This window comes from Choloepus didactylus, chromosome 7 (genome assembly GCF_015220235.1).
Source record: "Choloepus didactylus isolate mChoDid1 chromosome 7, mChoDid1.pri, whole genome shotgun sequence".
NCBI lineage: Eukaryota > Metazoa > Chordata > Mammalia > Pilosa > Megalonychidae > Choloepus > Choloepus didactylus.
The window spans coordinates 101,403,136-101,421,811 of NC_051313.1; the positions used below are offsets into that span (position 1 = coordinate 101,403,136).

The 18,676-nt window shown below is 34.1% G+C and overlaps 1 protein-coding gene across 1 annotated transcript; it reads left to right on the forward strand.

Annotated features, from left to right (window-relative positions):
* Positions 1 to 1,663: 1,663 nt before the first annotated feature.
* Positions 1,664 to 15,062, forward strand: DEFB114 (defensin beta 114). Its single transcript, XM_037844678.1, has 2 exons — positions 1,664 to 1,715; positions 14,872 to 15,062. The coding sequence occupies exons 1-2, from the start codon at positions 1,664 to 1,666 to the stop codon at positions 15,060 to 15,062; spliced, it is 243 nt and encodes an 80-aa protein (XP_037700606.1).
* Positions 15,063 to 18,676: the final 3,614 nt, after the last annotated feature.

An 18,676-nucleotide genomic window follows, 5' to 3' on the forward strand; every position in this document is an offset into this window, starting at 1 on the left:
AATTACTATAGTTAAAGATACATAAGTGAAGGCACAATGTTAAATTGGACCCCAGGAAAGATGGATGGACTGAGAACAGCAGTATATATTTCTTGGGTTATCAATAACAGAATGTATAAAATGACTTAAAGTTTAGTAAAAATATGCTGAGCAATGAGGTATAGTAGGAATGAAAGGGACAGGTAAAGAACTAGTATTTTTAAATTATTGTTGAATTAGTGAATTAGTAGAGAAATAAAGAAATGGGTGTATGAATCAATTAAAAAGTAACTATCAAAATATGCATTGTAATGAAACCCTTTGGGATAATTATATTATACTTTTGAGAGGTTTTGCCACAGAAATCCAGACACTCTAATAATGTAGACATAAATTTACATCCACAGGTGTTAAGTGTTCAGATTTGGCCCTAGAAAGTTGGAAATTCAAGAGGCATGTCATGTGTAAGAAGTAGAAGTGGATTCAGTATCAGAAGGTCTAGATTTGAGTCCCTGTTCCACCGCTTAATAGTCTGTGAATTTTGCTACCCAGAGAATTAAAGAGATTAGCCAAAGTACCCAATAGAAAACAAATAAAATACTATAATAACAATCAAGAATAGCCACAATTCTTACAAAAAAAAAAAATAAAAGAATCTGATATGGAAATGTAACTGTTGTTATGTACCTCAAAAGACTGAAGTTGGAATTTAGTGAAATAACATATTGGAAAATTTCCCTACAAATTGAAAATTAGTACACCAATTTATGTATTACTGTTATAATTGTTACTGTGGCTATAGTTGCCATTTATAATGAAGGCACCCTTAGGAGGTGAGATCTCAAATATGATTGGAGAAGGTGTTGAGGCACACAATGTTAGAGTGTCAATCAATGAAGACCTAATATGGAGCTGCAGAGTGATGTACCAAGCACAATGCTAGACACTGAGGAAACAAAGAAATAAGAAATACAGCAATTTTTTAGGTAACCTTGCAAACTAGTTTATTCAACTCAAATAAATCAATGAACTGATCTGATTTAGAAGGTTGATGCAAGCATGCTTTAAAGAGTTATAGTAGAATTAGGACAATGGCAGAGGTGTGGAAAATGTCCAGAATTTTCTGATGTGAAGCTTTGAAATTTGGGTTAAGACACTTTTATTTGGACCCTGGAAGGTGAAAGGAAGTAAAGGAAAGACACAACATAAATATGAAAATCTATTGTGTAACAACTTTTCACATAGATACCTAATCTGATCTTACAGATAACATTGCCAGGTGGCTATTATTGCCTCTATTTATAAAAGAGAAGAATGACACAGAAGGAGGAAATGTGTTAAGGTCACACCTATACTAATATGTGTCACATGTGGAATGCAAGTCTAGGCTTTTCAAATTTCAGAATTTTTTTTTCGGCTTCATCGTATTACTTCCTACAGAAGAAACCGAGGTTAAAGAAAAGGCAGAACAGATAATTTGCCTATGCTTGAAATTATCACAGCAGCTGTGTGATAACTGTGCTGCTGATGCGTAGAGTTTGTACACCACCAAACACATTTGCTGTACTCTGAGGAAAGCTTTGGATTAAGACTTTAAAGCCACTTGGTTCAGGAATAATAACCATACAAACTTTCCTTTACCTTTTCATTGTCCAACAGACACTAAATTATAGTGCATGCCGGAATGGACAAAGTGGTCTATATGAGACCTTTGATAAATCAAGAAAACAACAAGGGTAATACAAGGTACCAGAGTGGGTGGCTTTGAATGAGTGTGGTTTGGCCATTGGCAAAACTTATTGTGAACATGTAGGAGGAGAGTTTGACCCAAGCAAAGTGAGATCATGTTGACGAGAGCAATTGCAGAAAACAGAGATCAAAACTGATGATGGTTAATACATGAAGGAATGGGCAGTCTACTGGGGCAAATGCAAACTTAAAATAATCCACAGAGACAGAGAGAGCAGCAGACCATAGTGATATAGAGAGTGAGCTTGCCTTGAAACAGGTCAGGGTTCATATTAAGGAACTGGGGGCCCTAGGTGGCTATGGAGGAAGCTTCAGTTCTTTTATCTGTACAATGGAATGTAATATAATTTCATAGGTTTTTGCAAAGGTTAAAAGAGATATGGTGAGTGTTTATCACTTTGAGTATCACATTACAATCCTTCAGGAAATAGAAGTGGAGGAATAGAAGTAGAGTGAGAAAAGGAAAAGGAGAGCAGCTGGCAGAAGAGGAAGAGGAATATAAGGTAGTGTTCAGGTTAAGGTGACTCAGAATAGACCATGGGTCTCAAAGAGCAGAATCATGATGGCTTTGGCAGCTTTAGGACATGGCAGCACATAACAAATGGGAGGCTGAATCTAGATTAGTGAAGGATAGCCAATCATCTGTGATGAAATGTTGCCAAGAAAGAGTATCTAGCTGGTGTTCTAGTCTCATTAAGTTTAAAAAGCCAAGGTGAGTCAGTCATCGAGACAATTCAGTTATACGAGAAATATGATAAAATGTTGGGAGAGAAGTGGAGCCAGGAAAAATAAGTAGCTTCTTAAAATTGGCCACATTTTATTGGTTACCTAAACAACTCTCTAACCAATTCAGAAAGATGCAGTCTGACAAGTAAACACTATGTTATTGCTTTCCTTGTGGCAATGAGGTAAGTAGGCCCAGAGAAATTAAGTAACTTGCCCCAAATTACAAAGCTATCAAATGAAAGAACTGAAATTCATGCTCAAGTCCTTGACTCATCTTTATTCTGCTAAGTTAGAAAGAACACTCAATCTATACTATATAAAGATTCTGAAAAATAAGAACAATGATTTCTTTCTTCTACCAAATGTGAGAACACTTAATAAAAGTATAATAGTCTGTTTCATATAACAATCTGATATTAAAACCTACCATAAATTGTAATAGTTGGCTTCACATAACTGCTATTGAGAAGAAGAGGACAGAAGGACAAAAATAAGAAAATAAAATTCTACTTGAAGGCATTAAAAGCTAATAGGGTAATTAAAAATTACAGAGAAAAGACCTGGATGAGAGCAACCTTTGAAGTAGATTTTCCCTAGAAGCATTTGCCTATTCTTTAAAGGAAGGAAGATGAACCATGGTAAAACTGCAGATCCAAAAATGCTGCAAATTGGGTCTACAAGCAAATAAAATTAGTCCAGTCTTCCCAGGGGTGAAGCCCAATTTCAAACAGTCTCAATTTCAAAAAATGGATCAAGATGATATGATAATGTTGGTGGTACTAATCACCAACCAGACACAATAATAAGTCATTTCTGGAGGAATATAATATTATCTCTGGCCTCAAATTATTTCCACAATTTTCATTAACAATGTGTGAGAAAAAGTAATCAGGAACAAAAGGAAACAAGACTATCTGATAAAACATCAAGGAACCAACAGACAATAGAACAGACCTCAAGGAATCTATATTATGAAGTTGTCAGACACAAACTTCAAAATAACTTTGCTTAATTTGTTCAGACAAATAAAAGCAAGATTAAAAATTTGTCATAAAACTGAAAACTATAACAAAGAACAAAAATAAAATTTTAAAACTGAAAAATATCCCCCAAAACTTAAATACATAATGGATGTGCTAAACAGTAGTTCAGATATAACAGGAGATAGAAAAAAGATGAAATATAGATTGGAGGAAAATATTCAGAATGAAACAAGGGAAAATAACAGAATGAAAAATAGACAAAAAGGAGGAGGGGAAGGAGAGAGTGAGAGAGGAAGGAAGGAAGATGCACATAAACTAAATAGTAAACTGCTAAAAAACTAAAAGCAAATGACTTGAAACTAGTTTGAGAAAAGATTGATTTCAAAGGTTCAGATATTAAATTTGGAGCTATCTCAATAGCAATAAAAGGAAGTCAAAAGGCAATGTAATGATATCTTCAAGTCATGAAGGAAAATAACTGCAATCTAGAATTCTCTATCAAATGACTGTATACTTCAGAAGAAGTAACCTGAAGGCATTTTTAGTCAAATGAAAATGAGAATTCAACATCAGCACTCCTATATTAAGAGAAATTCTTGAGGGTTTTGTTCAGAGAGAGAGAAATCTGTCTTCTGAGGAAACTCAGAGACTCAGAGAAAAAAAGCAATAGAAAAAGTAAAAAAATAGGTAAGTCTAAATGTACATATTATAATGCTCTAAATGTCCTGTGAGGTTTAAAATATACAGAGAATTAAAACAGGGGAAAATAATAGCATACAAATTGAGAATGTGTAAGTACAGTTATAGTGTTCTAAGTTTTCTGCATTGCGTAGGAGGAGGAGGAGTGTCAATTCATGTTACACTTTGATAAGTTGAAATCTCTAGCTTAAAGAGCATAGTCAAAGACAATATAACTACCACATTAGTAAATAAGGGGAGTGCAATAGTAATTAAAAGAAATAACCAACACATCCAAAAGAAAAAGGGAAAGACAAAAATAAAAGGAAAAGAATGAAATAAATTTAACTCAACATGTATTACTAATTATATTAGTAATTATATATTGATATATATAATTACTAATTATAGTAATATAAATGTACAATGTAAGAAATGTAAGAAAATAGAAGTTTAAAATCTAAAGAATGGAAAAAGATGTGATATAAATGTAACATAAGTATAGGGACATCAAGTTTCTGTTCCAACACACAAAGAGCTTGGAAGTTATCACTTCCATCTTCAGACAAGTAAAAAGCTAAAAAAATGAAAATCAACAACTCTTCTTAGTTCCATCAGATAACTGAGGTCACAGGGCAAACCACCACTCTGGAAACTGGAGACATAGGCAGATACAGAGAATCACAGCTTACTAGGAACAAAAACTGCCACTGGATCCAGAATCCAATAGGAATATTTGAAGGGTAATTGATTAATTTCTGAAGACAGAGTGTGGGCTAGCTCGAGAGGTTTAAACTCAACCTTAGGGAGACTCAATCTTAGAGGGGTCCCCATACATTCCTGAGTTTTACTTCCAAGAGCCCTACCATGTTCTTACTGTGAAGATCAGAGAAAAACTCCCTCTGTTTCCAGAAGGGTGAGGGGAAAAATAACCATTTTGAAACACACTGAGAACATTCTGTTATCCTCTAAAAAGTTTTGCCATTTTAACAGAGCCTATCCAGCATGAATTTTACTTATGCTTAATTGATGGGGAAAAGAAGTACCCAACTCCAGTCTCCTCTATCCTCTGATGTGGGAGAAAAGAAATACACAACTTCAGCAGGTCAAAGCCTGCTGGTCACAGCCCAGGGATACAGACTCACTAAATACTGAGACCTAATCACAGGATTATGGAATGCTTCCCTACCCCCACCCCCACATCTGACCAACACATCAATAGGGCTTCTGTATAATAACAGGGACTACAGCTGAAAAGAACTGCAAAACTCAGACTTTAATTAAGAAGAAATCTCTGGGGAAATCCAAAGACCATAGGCAAGACAAAAACAAAGACAACAGAGCTCTGAAACCTATAGCTATAGCACACAGTAAAAACAACCTAATTCCTAACCAGGTAAGCATAAAACTTCACATGAAAGGCCTATTTATTTCAGTTCCTTTTCCCTGATATGTGGTGTCCAACTTTCATCCAAAAATTACAAGGCATACTAGAAGGCAAACAGTCTAAAGAGATAGAGAAAGCATCAGAAGTAGACCCAGATGTAAACTGAAGGAGAAATAAAGACTTTCTTGGACAAACAAAAATTGAGTTTGTTGCTTGTCTTAGTTTGCTAATGGTGGAGAATGCAAAACACCAGAGATGGATAGGCTTTTATAAAACGGGGGTTTATTTCACTACACAATTACAGTCTTAAGGCCACAAAGCGTCCAGAAAACCTCTGTTAGCTGGGAAGGCAGCTGGCATCTGCTCCAAAGCTCCGGCCTCAAAACGGCTTTCTCCCAGGACGTTCCTTTCTAGCAAGCTTGCTTCTCTTCAAAACATCACTCCCAGCTGCACTCTCTTTTTCCCCCCGAGTCAGCTCATTTATGTAGCTCCACCGATCAAGGCCCACCCCGAATGGGTGGGGCCGCGCCTCCATGAGAACATCTCATCAGAATCATTGCCCACAGCTGGGTGGGGCACATTCCAAGCAAATCCAACCATCACCAAAACGCCTGCCCCACACAAAACCACAAAGATAATGGCATTTGGGGGACACAATACACTCAAACCGGCACATTGCTATAGACCTGTCTTGCAAGAAATTGTAAAGAAATTCTTTAGAAAGAATAAAAATTATACAGGTCAGAAAGTCAGATCTACATAAAGAAAGGATGAGCATTAAGGAAGACACAAATGAACCTAAAATTTTTTTTTATTCTTAGCTTATCTAAGAGATAAATTTGCTCAAAATAATAACAGCAAAAATATATTGGATAATTATAGCTTATAGATAAGTGAAATGTATGTAGATGGTGGTATTAGGAATATTCTAAGTTTCCTGTACTACATATGAAGTAGTATAGTGTATTTGAAAGTGGACCAGATTAGTTGTAAATGTGTATTGCAAACTCTAGGACAACCACTAAAATAATTTTTAAAAGTGGTATAATTGATATATTAAGAGGGGAGAGAAAATTGAATCATATAAAATAACTCAAATTAACAGAAGGGAAAAAGTAGAGTCAAAGGCAAAAAAAAAAAAAAAAAGCAAAGAAAAAAGGGCAACAAAAAAAAAAAAAGTTACAAATATGACATGTATTAACACAACTATCTCAACAATTATTTTGAATGGTCTAAGTACACCAATTAAAAGACAGAGACTAACCGAGTGGTTAAAAAAAAAAAAAAAAAACAAGACCCAACTGTATGTTGTCTACAAGAAGCCCAGTTTAAAGACACAGTTAGGAAGTAGAGATGGAGAGAAGTATATCTTGGTAACAGGTATATCTTGGTAACACTTAGCTGAGTGGCTGTTTCAATTTCAGACAAAGCAGATTTCATAGTAAGTTATCAAAGATAAATAGGGGCATTTATTAATTGATAAAGGGATCAATTCTCTAGGAAGAGATAACAATCTTAAACGTATATGAGCCTAACAAAAATGTATCAAAATATGTGAAGTAAATAGCAATAGAATGGAAAGGCGAAATAGACAAACCCACTATTACTGTTGGAGACTTCAATATCCCTCTATCAGTAATAGATCCAGCAAATAGAAGATCAATTTGGATATAACTGAATGGAACAGCATCACCACTCAACTCAGACTAATTAACATTTATAAAATTCTCCATAAAATAACAGCCGAAAACACATTCTTCTCAAGCTGATATGAAACATTCATCAAGAAAGACCAAACTTGGGGTGATAAAACAAAACTTAACAAATTTTAAAGAACAGAAATCATACAACAGATGCTCTCAGACCATAAGGGATGTAAACTAGAAGTCACAAAGGAAATTTAGCTAAAAAGTCCTAAAAAATTGGAGGTTAAACTTCTAAATAACACATGGGTCAAAGAAGTCTCAAGAGAAATTTTAAAATATTTTAAACTAAAAGAAAATGAAAATACAACTTATCAGAATTTGTGGGAGTCAGCAAAAGCAGTGCTTAGAAGGAAATTTAGAGCAATTCATTTATTAGAAAAAAAGAAATATCTAAAATCAATTATATAAGCTTCCACCTTGGGAAACTCAAAAAAGAAGAGCAAATCAAATACAAAGTAAGAAGAAAATAAACAAGAATTAGAGCAGAAATTAATGAAATTGAAAACAGAATGTTTGGCAGAGAAGGCAAAAAATCTCTAATGAACATCAATGCAATAATCCCCAACAAAATATTTGCAAATTGAACCCAACAATGTATAAAACCAATTATACAGCATAACCAAGTCAGATTTCTTCCATGTATGCAAGGCTGGTTGAATATATTCAAAAGCAATTAATATAATTCATCACATCAACAGACTAAAGGGGAAAACTCATATAATCATATTAATAAATGAAGAATAAAGCATTTAACAAAATTTTGACACGCATTCATTGTAAAAATTTCTCAGCAAACTAGAAATAGATGGGAACTTACTAATCTTGTTAATGAACATCTCCAAAACCCTATAGCTGATACCATACATAATGGTAAGAAAGTAGGTGCTTTCACCCTAAGATTGGGACCAAGATGAGGATGGCCTCTCTCATCACTCCTATTCAACATAGTACTGGAAATCTTAACCAAAACAATAAGAGAAGAAAAGGAAATAAAAGGAATACAGATTGGAAAGGAAGAAATAAAATTGTCTTTGTTACAGGTGATAGGACTGTCTGTGCAAAAAATCTGAAATTATCAACACAAAAATGCCTAGAACTAATAAGTGATTATTGCAAGGTTCCAGGATAAAACAGTTGATTGCTTTCATATATACAAGCTATGAACAACTGGAATTTGAAATTAAAAACACAACAGCATGTACATTAGTACCGGAAAAATAATCCCAGAAATATTTAGCTGTAAATCTTAAAACAAAAATAGGTACAAAGTATATATGAGAAAAACTATAAACCTCTGATGAAAGAAATCACAGAATATCTAAATAAATGGAAAGAGATTCAAGTTTATGGATATGAAGACTTAATATTAAGATGTCAGTTTTTCCCAAAATAATCTATAGAGTCAATGCAATCCCAATCAAAGTCCCAGGAAGTTATTCCATATCAACTGATTCTAAAGTTTGTCTGAAAAAGAGAAAGACCTGGAATAGGCAACACGATATTGAAAAAGAACAAAGGCAGAGGATTGACTGTATCTGACTTCAAGCCTATAAAGCCATGTGATCAAGACAATGAGGTACTGACAAAAGAATAGACAAATCAATGGAACGGACTTGAGAGCCTGGAAATCGATGTATACAAATATAGACAAATGATCTTAGACAAGTAAGCAAAGGCAATTCAATGGAGAAAGGACAGTCCATTTAAGAAATGATGCTGGAACTAGATTATCAGCAAAAAATAAAAAAAAGAATCTAGACACAGACCTTATACCTTCTCACAAAAATTAACTCAAACTGGATCATAGACTTAACGTGAAATGCAAAATTATATAACTGCTAGAAGACAACATAGGGGAAATTCTAGGTGGCCGTGGGTTTAGTCAGACAAACCACCAAAAGGATGATCCAGGAAAGAAAGAACTGATAAATTAGACTTAATGAAAATTAAAAACCTCTCTATGTAACACACTGTTAAGAGAATGAAAAGACAAGCTACACAATGGGAGAATATATTTTCAAAAACACATATCTGATAAGGATTTGTATCTCAAATATACAAAGAACTTATTAAAACTCAATAATAAGAAAACAACTCAATTACAAAAAATCAGCAGATCTGAACAGGTACCTCACCAAAGACTATTTACAGCAGGCAAATAAGCATATGAAACGGTGCTCATCATAATATGGCATTAGGGCACTGTAAACTAAACAATGAGATGCCACTACACACTTATTAGAATATTAAAATCCAAAACACTGAAAACATCAAATACTGGTGAGGATGTGGAGCAACAGGAACTGTCCTTCATTGCTGGTGGGAATATAAAATGGTATAGCTACTTTGGAAGAGAGTCTGGAAATTTCTTACAAAATTACCATATAATACAGCAATGGTGCACCTATTTACCCAAATAAGTTGAAAACTTTTGCCCAACCAAAAACCTATGCATGAATGTTTATAGCAGCTTTATTCATAATTTCCAAAAATGGGAAGCAGTCAAGATGGCTTTCAATAGGTAATTTGGATAAACAAACTGTGGTACACCCACATGATGGGGTATTGAGCAATGATAAAATAACTGAAGTACAAAAAGATTGGAGGAAACTTTAAATGCATATTGCTAAGTGAAAGAAAACCAGTCTGCAAAAATATATATATTGTATATATGACATTCTGGAAAGAGAAAAACTATAGAGACAGTAAAACTTTCAGTAGTTGCCATGGTTTAGGGTGAGGGAAAGAGGGATTAATAGGTGTAGTACAAGGCATTATTAGGGCAGTGAAACTATTCTGCACGATGCTATAATGGAGGGTACATGACATTGTGCATTTGTCAAAACCCATAGAGCTATACAACAAAGAAGGAACCCCAATGTAATCTATGGACTTTAGTTAATAATAATGTTTCAATATTGGTTCATTAATTGTAACAAATACACTGTACTAATGCAAGATATTAAAAGCAGAAACTGTGCAGGATTGGGGGAGAGGATACATAGGTCCCTTCTCTACTTTCTGCACATTTTTTCTGAAAACAAACTGTTCTAAAAAGGTCTATTAAACAATACAAAAACAACAAAAGTTAGAGTTCTAGCCACATCAACAATACAGGAAAGAGAAATAAATATATAAGGAATACAAGGGGAAAACAGCATGTTAAGGTAGCTGTATTTATATTACGTAAAGTAGACATTAAGCAAAAGGACATTTAAAACAAATGATACTTTATAATGATAAAAGCTTCAATTCAACAAGATGCTGCTGCAATAAAAAATTTGAACATGCTTTATAATTTAGTCTCAAATATGTATAAAGAAAAGGGATAGAATTATAAAAACATAGAGAATTCCCTAATAAGAGAGGGAGATTATAACACAACTTACTTTATTACAGAGAAAACAGACCAGAAGAAACAACACAAAAGTGAGAATATGGAACGTTTAAACATGATGATTAACAAAGCTTGATCTAACTTAAAGAAATCTCAGTGACAATTAGAAAATATCTTGAACTGAATGGTAATAAAAATGAGATAAATCAAAGCTCATTGGATACAACTACAGTACTGTTTTTAGAGAAACTGATAATACTATATGCATACATCAGAAAATAAAGAAGGCCAAAAGTTTAACCCAAGAATTTAGAAAAAAAGCACCAAATTAAACCTACAGAAACAAGTATATAAGCAGATATTACTAAACTAGAAAATAGATTACAGAGAAGATCAAAAAAGCCACATTTTGGTTTTGGAAAAGACTAATACAATTAATAATACCAACAAAACTGAAAAGAAAAAAGAGAAGATAAAAATAATCTTTATCAGGGACATTAGAATATATGCTACAGGTATCAAAAAGATCATGTAGGAATGTTATGAGCAACTTCATGGCAATATACTTGAAAATTCATACATAATAGATAGGTCTTGAAAAACTACAACATAGCAAATCTGACAAAAAAGATATAAAATCTAAATCCATTAAGAGAATGAATCCATAATATTTATTCTTTCTATAAAGAAAATACCAGGCCTATATGGCTTCACTGTTTAATTCAGCCAAGCATTTAAAGAATAAATAAAACACAAACTCTTCCAGAGAATAGAAGAAGAAAGGATGTCCCAAAATCATTTTGTGTGATCAACATTATTTGATATTAAAAACTGATAGGTTCTATTTGGTACTCTTTTTTCTAAATTCTGAGTTAAAGGAAGACCTCACTCATAAATATAAATGCCAAAAATACTTAAAACAAAGCAAAACAAAACTAGGAAATCCAGAAATATCCAAAAAGTGTTCCTGAATCCTTAGATTGCACTGTTAGGATAGCATTCTAAATCAGCATCACCATATTAACAGATTAGAGGAGAAAATTTATATGATCAAGTCAGTAGATACAGATAATCATCAATAAAATTCAACATCCTTTTGTTATTTTTTAAAAAGTCTCAGCAAATTAACAATGAATAGAATTAAATTTCTGAATAAAGGTTATTTGTTTTAAAAAACAAAAATAAACAGCATAATAAATGGTAAAATGACTAAAATTTTCCCTTTGAGATCAGGAATAAAGTAAGTATATCTGTATCACTAATCTCAAATTAACATTGCAATAGCAGTGCATTAAGGCAAGAATGAGTTAAAACTTGAATAAAGATTTGAAAAGATGAGAAACTGCCATTAATCACAATCTCCATGATGGTGTATATAAACAAGCAAAGGGATCCTCAGATAAAGAATTATGAGTGAGTTTAGCAAGCTTATTAGGTATCAAATAAGTATAAATTAAATTTGATTTCTATATATTAATACATAGAAGAAAATGATATAAATTCAATGACACTTGGAATAACATTAAAAATATCAACTACAAAGGAGTAATTTTAAAAATGATTTCTAAGACATCTACACAAAGGGCTAAAAATTATTACTGAGAGAAATTAAAGATCTAAATTCATAAAGGGATATGTCATATAGGCAGATTGAAAGATTCATTGTGCTAAAACTCTCAGTGGTTTCCAAATTTATACATAAGGTTAATATCATGCTAAGCAAATCCCAACAGGTGTTTTTGGTTTGGGTTTGTTTCATTTTATGAAACTTGATGATTCTGATATTTATATGGAAAAGTAAAGTATCTATAATAATCAAAATATGCTTGTCAAAAGAATACACATACCAAACCTTACTATAAAGCTACTAAGACAGTGTAGTATTGGAGAGAGGACAAAGAAATATATCAATGGAGTCAAAAGAGTACAAAAATAGATCACACAAATATGGACACTTGATTAATCATACAGATGACACTGCAAAACAATGGGGGAAAAATAAACTTTTTTATAAATATGTTTGGTTCAACTGCATATTCATATAGGTACAAAATGAAATTTGACCCTTACCTCTTACCATAGCCAAAACTTAATTTCAGATGGACTGTAGATATAAACATGAAGGAAAAACAAAAAAATCATACAAGTTAATAATCTAGGCATATGTGTAATAATGGTTCTTAATCAGTAAAAAATAGCATTGACCACATTAAAATTGGAAGTTTCTGTTAATCAAAAACATCATTGAGTAAAAAGAAAGGTCTATATTTGGAAAAATATTTTCAATACATTTAGCTTACAAAGGGTATGTGACCAGACTATGAATTCATAGAAATCAATATAAAAAAGACAGGCCACCCAATATTAAAAAATGGGCAACTATTGATCACTTTACAAAAACTGGATATCTATAAGGTCAATAAACCTATGAAAAGATGTTATGCTTCTTCAGTAATAAGACAAATGAAAATTTAAACCAAAAATGATACATCATTAAATTCCCTTCAGAATTACTAAAATAAAAATATCAAGCTTTTATTAGGCTGTGAAATATCAGTAACTATTATATAATGCTGCTGGGCCTTCAAAATAGCACAAATATTTGGAAATATTTTTGACACTTTCTACTAAAGTTGAAGTCATGCAGACATCTTACCAAATAATTCCACCCTTTGGGATACAGCCAACAGAAACAACCAATAAGTGAATGTCCACTAAGAGTACAGTCCCAAAGTATCCAAAAATTGGAAACAACTTAAATATTAATCAGTAGTATAATAAGATGTGATATACGTAGACAACAGGATACTGTATGACAATGAGAATGGCAGAATTATTTTTACCTAAAACATAGATGGATCTCAAAACATCAAAATTTTGAGTGAATGAAATCAGATGCAAAATACATATATTATAAAATTGCATTCATATAAAGTTTTAAAATGTGAAAATTAACCAAAATATTAAAAGTCAAGATAATGGCTTCATTTAGAAATGAAGGAATGGGAGGGGACAGTGATTGGAAGGGAGCACAAATGCACTGCCAATGATGTTCTATTTCTTAACCTGTGTAATGGTTACACAAATGCTTAATTTATAATAATACTATAATACTTTTAACTGTACATATATGTTTGAGCACTCTTTGGCATGCTTTTTATACTTTATTTTTAAAGTTTATATATAAAGAAATGAAAAATTATAAATACTCATATGATTTTCCCATTACTCATTTTCTTAATCTAAGATGTCTGTTTCTCTTTTAATAATCATCATTATAGTCATAAAGTAGAATATGTAGCTCAGAAACATATCTAGAGTTTGGGAAAATTTAGAGAATAACAAACATTCATTAAGAATAAAAAGAAAGACACTTAAGGGGATGGATAATTTTTTTCTAAATGGTGTTGGACAATTATTTAATAGTTTAGAAAAAAATGAAGTTAGCTATATAACTGTTGATTAAAATTGAAGATAAAAACATTAAGTATTAAAATTAAAATATTTCCAACAATATTAAATGTAGAATAATGAACTGAAAATGGATAAATTTATGTGTATTTCTGCATATCAAAATTATGTATTTTTATATTTTTAAAAATGAATATGCAGTAATTTGTAATAAAACTGCTATTATCTAAAAATTACTTTTAGCAGAATGAAAAATCACAAGGAAATAATATTTGTGGCAAATATGATGAATAAAATGCATTATCCTTAGTAAATAAGCAGACAGATGAATTCGTTAAGAATGAAAACCATGCCAGTAAAATAATCAGCAAAATATATGAACAATTAATTCAGAGAAAGTAAGAAAAGCTATTTAACACAAATAATCAAAGAACAAGTATTAAAATTACAGTGCATGCCACTTTATTTTAGGGCAAAAATTACATACACTATTGGTGGCCAAATGTAAGATAAGAGCACTTAAATCTAACACTTTTATACTATCTTAAGGATATATGATATAAATATTAAAAATCTAGTAAAATTTGTTTATCATAACTAGAAAATATTTAAAAGTTGGATGTCACCTCATTGTTTAAGTAGCTGAAAGATTGAATAAATTGGAGTCTGTAATTTCAAGGGAATATTTGCAAATCTGAAAATTCTTGACTCTTATTTAGGAGGATAATACATAGCAAACAATTTTAATCATATATTAATATTTGTTTCAATTATATACATACATTACCAACACTTGCATAGGGGTTTATGGGATATTTGTAGTGTCATCTTGATATTTTTAAATTGTTTTCCAAATTGAGTACGCTGTCCACATAGTACTTTTTGTAATCAGAAAACATTATCACATTAAATAAGAGATCAGTAATTTCACTCACTCTTCTTTCACTGTAGCTACATGTACCTTGATGGATGCTAATCGTTGCTCAGCAAGAAATGGTCGCTGTAGGAAAAACTGTGCTAAAAATGAAAAGCAAGTTGATATATGTTTTTCACCAAGTAAGATCTGCTGTGCGGAAAGGTTATATGAAGAAGATTTTCTGTTTTGAAAAGGAAAACGCCTCTGAACAATGAAGTTGTATTTGCACCAGCACTGTGAGGTTTAAGAATATAATTACAAATTTTGAAATAAAGAATCACTGAAACCAACACTGCTCTCTTCTTTGGTGTGTGTTAAATAAACCCTTGAATGAAATAGGAACACTGTTATTTTCTCTAAGCTAGAGGTTTTGTAAGAGGCCTTTATGGAGCTGATTTCCTTTCATGTGGGTGCCTTATTTGCTTCAATTTAGGTCCACTTTTAATCTATTTTGGATTTCCTAAACTCACAAAATTAAACATTTCCCAACTTAACTAGGAACCCATTAGAAATCTGATTCAGGAAAATCAATAACTATGGGCTTATCACTTATCTAAAATCATCAGTAGATTATGAGAGTCAGGAGACAAAGAAACATAAGAGATGAATGCTTTAGTTACAGTAGAGCACGGTGGTGCTTATTGTCTTACGCTGTTCCCTGAAGGGTCTGCTCATACAAAAAAAAAAAAAAAAAAGATATAAATCTCATATTATTTGCTTCTTTAACAGCTAATTTTAAATACAGCCTGAACTTTGGTAAAGAGCCTAGACTCAAAAATGTATTACTTGGGCTTATTTATTATCATTTCTTACTTAGCTCTGGATGGAGTGGGAAAATGCAGAAAGATCCATTATATCTCTCAACTTAAATATAAGTCCTTGAGAGCACTATGAGCTTCTACAATATTGAAAGTTGAAGAAGAAATATGGAGACTATAATCTGTTTTACAGCTAAAAACAAAGGATAAATTAATCTTTCATCAACATTTTACCATGTACCCAAATGTACTGCGGGAATCTAGGGCCCAGGCTCCCCCTCCCAGATGAGGAATAAGGTCCCAGAGCATGTAGCAGCTTGCATGACCAGGACAGAAGTCCTCCTCAGAGAAGAAAGAATTTACAAATGGTATAAACAAAGCACTAAACTTCCCTCCTCTGATCACTGTTGATAACAAACCTCCAGATGCCTGTGTCATGAGACTCTGCTAGAGATCTGTTCTCACACCCTATGGAATGTCTTTGTCCTTATAAGCTGTCCCTTCAAATCCTCACCTTTGCAGAGTACTGACTTCCATTTTCTGGCTGGCTGCCACCAGGAAGAATCTGTTGTTCCTAAGTCCTAATAAACCTATGTCTGACTCCCTGCCTGGCATGTTCTTTGGTCCTAGGTCTGAGCTGACCTGAGCCCTTCAAGAGGTGGTTTAGAACATTTGGTGAGCCAGCCAGGAGACCAAACAGCCACCAGTCATAGTGGGCATAAGTCCTGAGAAGGAAGAATCCATGTGGGAAATCCCAAATTGGCCTGTATTGTCCCTGTGGTGAGGGGTCACTGCCCTCTGGATTGGATGGGAACCACTGATGAGTATGGAGACACCCTGAAAACTCTGTCAGGGTTGCTGTTTTGCAAGAGATAGCAGGACAGAGACTCGGGCAAGATGGCGGCATAGAGAGGAGTGGAAGCTAAGTAGTCACCCTGTAACAACTAGTAAATAATACTAGATAATAATACTAGTAAATAAATACTAGTAAATAAATACTAGAAACAACTAGTAAATAATCCAGAGTAACTGCGGGGGGACAAACAAGACCATCCATTCATCATACACCAACCTGAATTGGGAGGAATGCCCGAGAACACAGCATAAAATCTGTAAGTAAAACCTGCAGAACCAGGTTGGGAGACCCCCTCCCCCATAGCCCGAGCTGCGGAGCCTCGTGGTGCCAGAGAGAAGCTCTCTCCCAGCAAGCGAATACAGCTCAGCTGAGCTCCAACTGGGGTTTGAAGTAGCGAGTGTGAACTGCTCACTACAGGTACGCAGCCCCAAAAAACAGACAGAGGCTTTGGGTGACGACTGACCTGGGAGAGCCGGAGGGTCGCCTTGACTGGGTCTGAAGGGGACTATCTGTTTCTTTTTCGGCTCAGTGGAGAAAGCCCCGGTCATTTTCAGTTTCCAGGGCTGTGACTCGGGGAAGGGCGGAGACAGCACAAGCAGAGAGCAAGACCATTGAAATGCTAATGACCTCCACCTGGGGGCTCTGTCTTCTCTGGGAGGAGGGGGGTGGGGCCCTTTCCATTCACAACCAGACCCCGGAGCCTGGGGGAACACAGCCATACCACCTCACACCAGTCAAGAATTATAGGCTAACAGGCGTCACCTGCTGGGCAGAAAAGCACAGTGACCCAAGGCATCAAAGGGTGCAGCAATTTTCTAAGACACACCCGCAGGGAAACCAGATACTGAATATTTCTTCCCTCTGGGACCTGAGCCTGTTCTGGTCTGGGAAAACCTGATTTGGATAACCAAGGAAACCATGCCTAGACAACAGAAAATTACAACCTACACTAAGAAAAACAAAGTTACGGCCCAGTCAAAGGAACAAACGTACACTTCAACTGAGATACAGGAATTTAAACAACTAATGCTAAATCAATTCAAAAAGTTTAGAGAAGATATCACAAAAGAGATAGAGGCTGTAAAGGAAGCACTGGACATGTATACGGCAGAAATCAAAAGTTCAAAAAACCTACTAGTAGAATCTATGGAAATGAAAGGCACAACGCAAGAGATGAAAAACACAATGGAAACATACAACAGCAGATCTCAAGAGGCAGAAGAAAACACCCAGGAACTGGAGAACAAAACACCTGAAAGCCTACATGCAAAGGAGCAGATGGAGAAAAGAATGAAAAAATATGAGCAACGTCTCCGGGAACTCAAGGATGAAACAAAGTACAATAATGTACGTATCATTGGTGTCCCAGAAGGAGAAGAGAAGGGAAAGGGGGCAGAAGCAATAATAGAGGAAATAATCAATGAAAATTTCCCATCTCTTACGAAAGACATAAAATTGCAGATCCAAGAAGCGCAGCGTACTCCAAACAGAAGAGATATGAATAGGCCTACGCCAAGACACTTAATAATCAGATTATCAAATGTCAAAGACAAAGAGAGAATCCTGAAAGCAGCAAGAGAAAAGCAATCCATTACATACAAAGGAAGCTTAATAAGACTATGTGCGGATCTCTCAGCAGAAACCATGGAGGCAAGAAGGAAGTGGTGTGATATATTTAAGATATTGAAAGAGAAAAACCACCAACCAAGAATCCTGTATCCAGCAAAGCTGTCCTTCAAATATGAGGGAGAGCTCAAAATATTTTCTGACAAACAGACAATGAGAGACTTTGTGAACAAGACACCTGCCCTACAGGAAATACTAAAGGGAGCACTACAGGGTGATAGAAGACAGGAGTGTGTGGTTTGGAACACAATTTTGGGAGATGGTAGCACAACAATGTAAGTACACTGAACAAAGGTAACTATGAATACGGTTGAGAGAGAAAGATGGGGAGCATGTGAGACACCACAAGAAAGGAGGACAGATAACAACTGGGACTGTGTAAATTGGTGAAATCTAGAGTATTCAACAATTGTGATAAAATGTACAAATATGTTCTTTTACGCGGGAGAACAAGCAAATGTCAACCTTGCAAGGTGTTAAAAATGGGGAGGCATTGGGGGAGGGATGCAATCAGCATAAACTAGAGACTGTAACTAATAGAATCATTGTATTATGCTTCCTTTA

Bases quoted from the DNA above. Each gene is read 5' to 3' on its own strand.
- DEFB114 (XM_037844678.1), top strand. From the start codon at position 1,664: ATGGACAAAGTGGTCTATATGAGACCTTTGATAAATCAAGAAAACAAC. The intron at 1,716-14,871 runs GTAATACAAGGT...ACATTAAATAAG, and splicing joins AAATCAAGAAAACAACAAGG to AGATCAGTAATTTCACTCAC.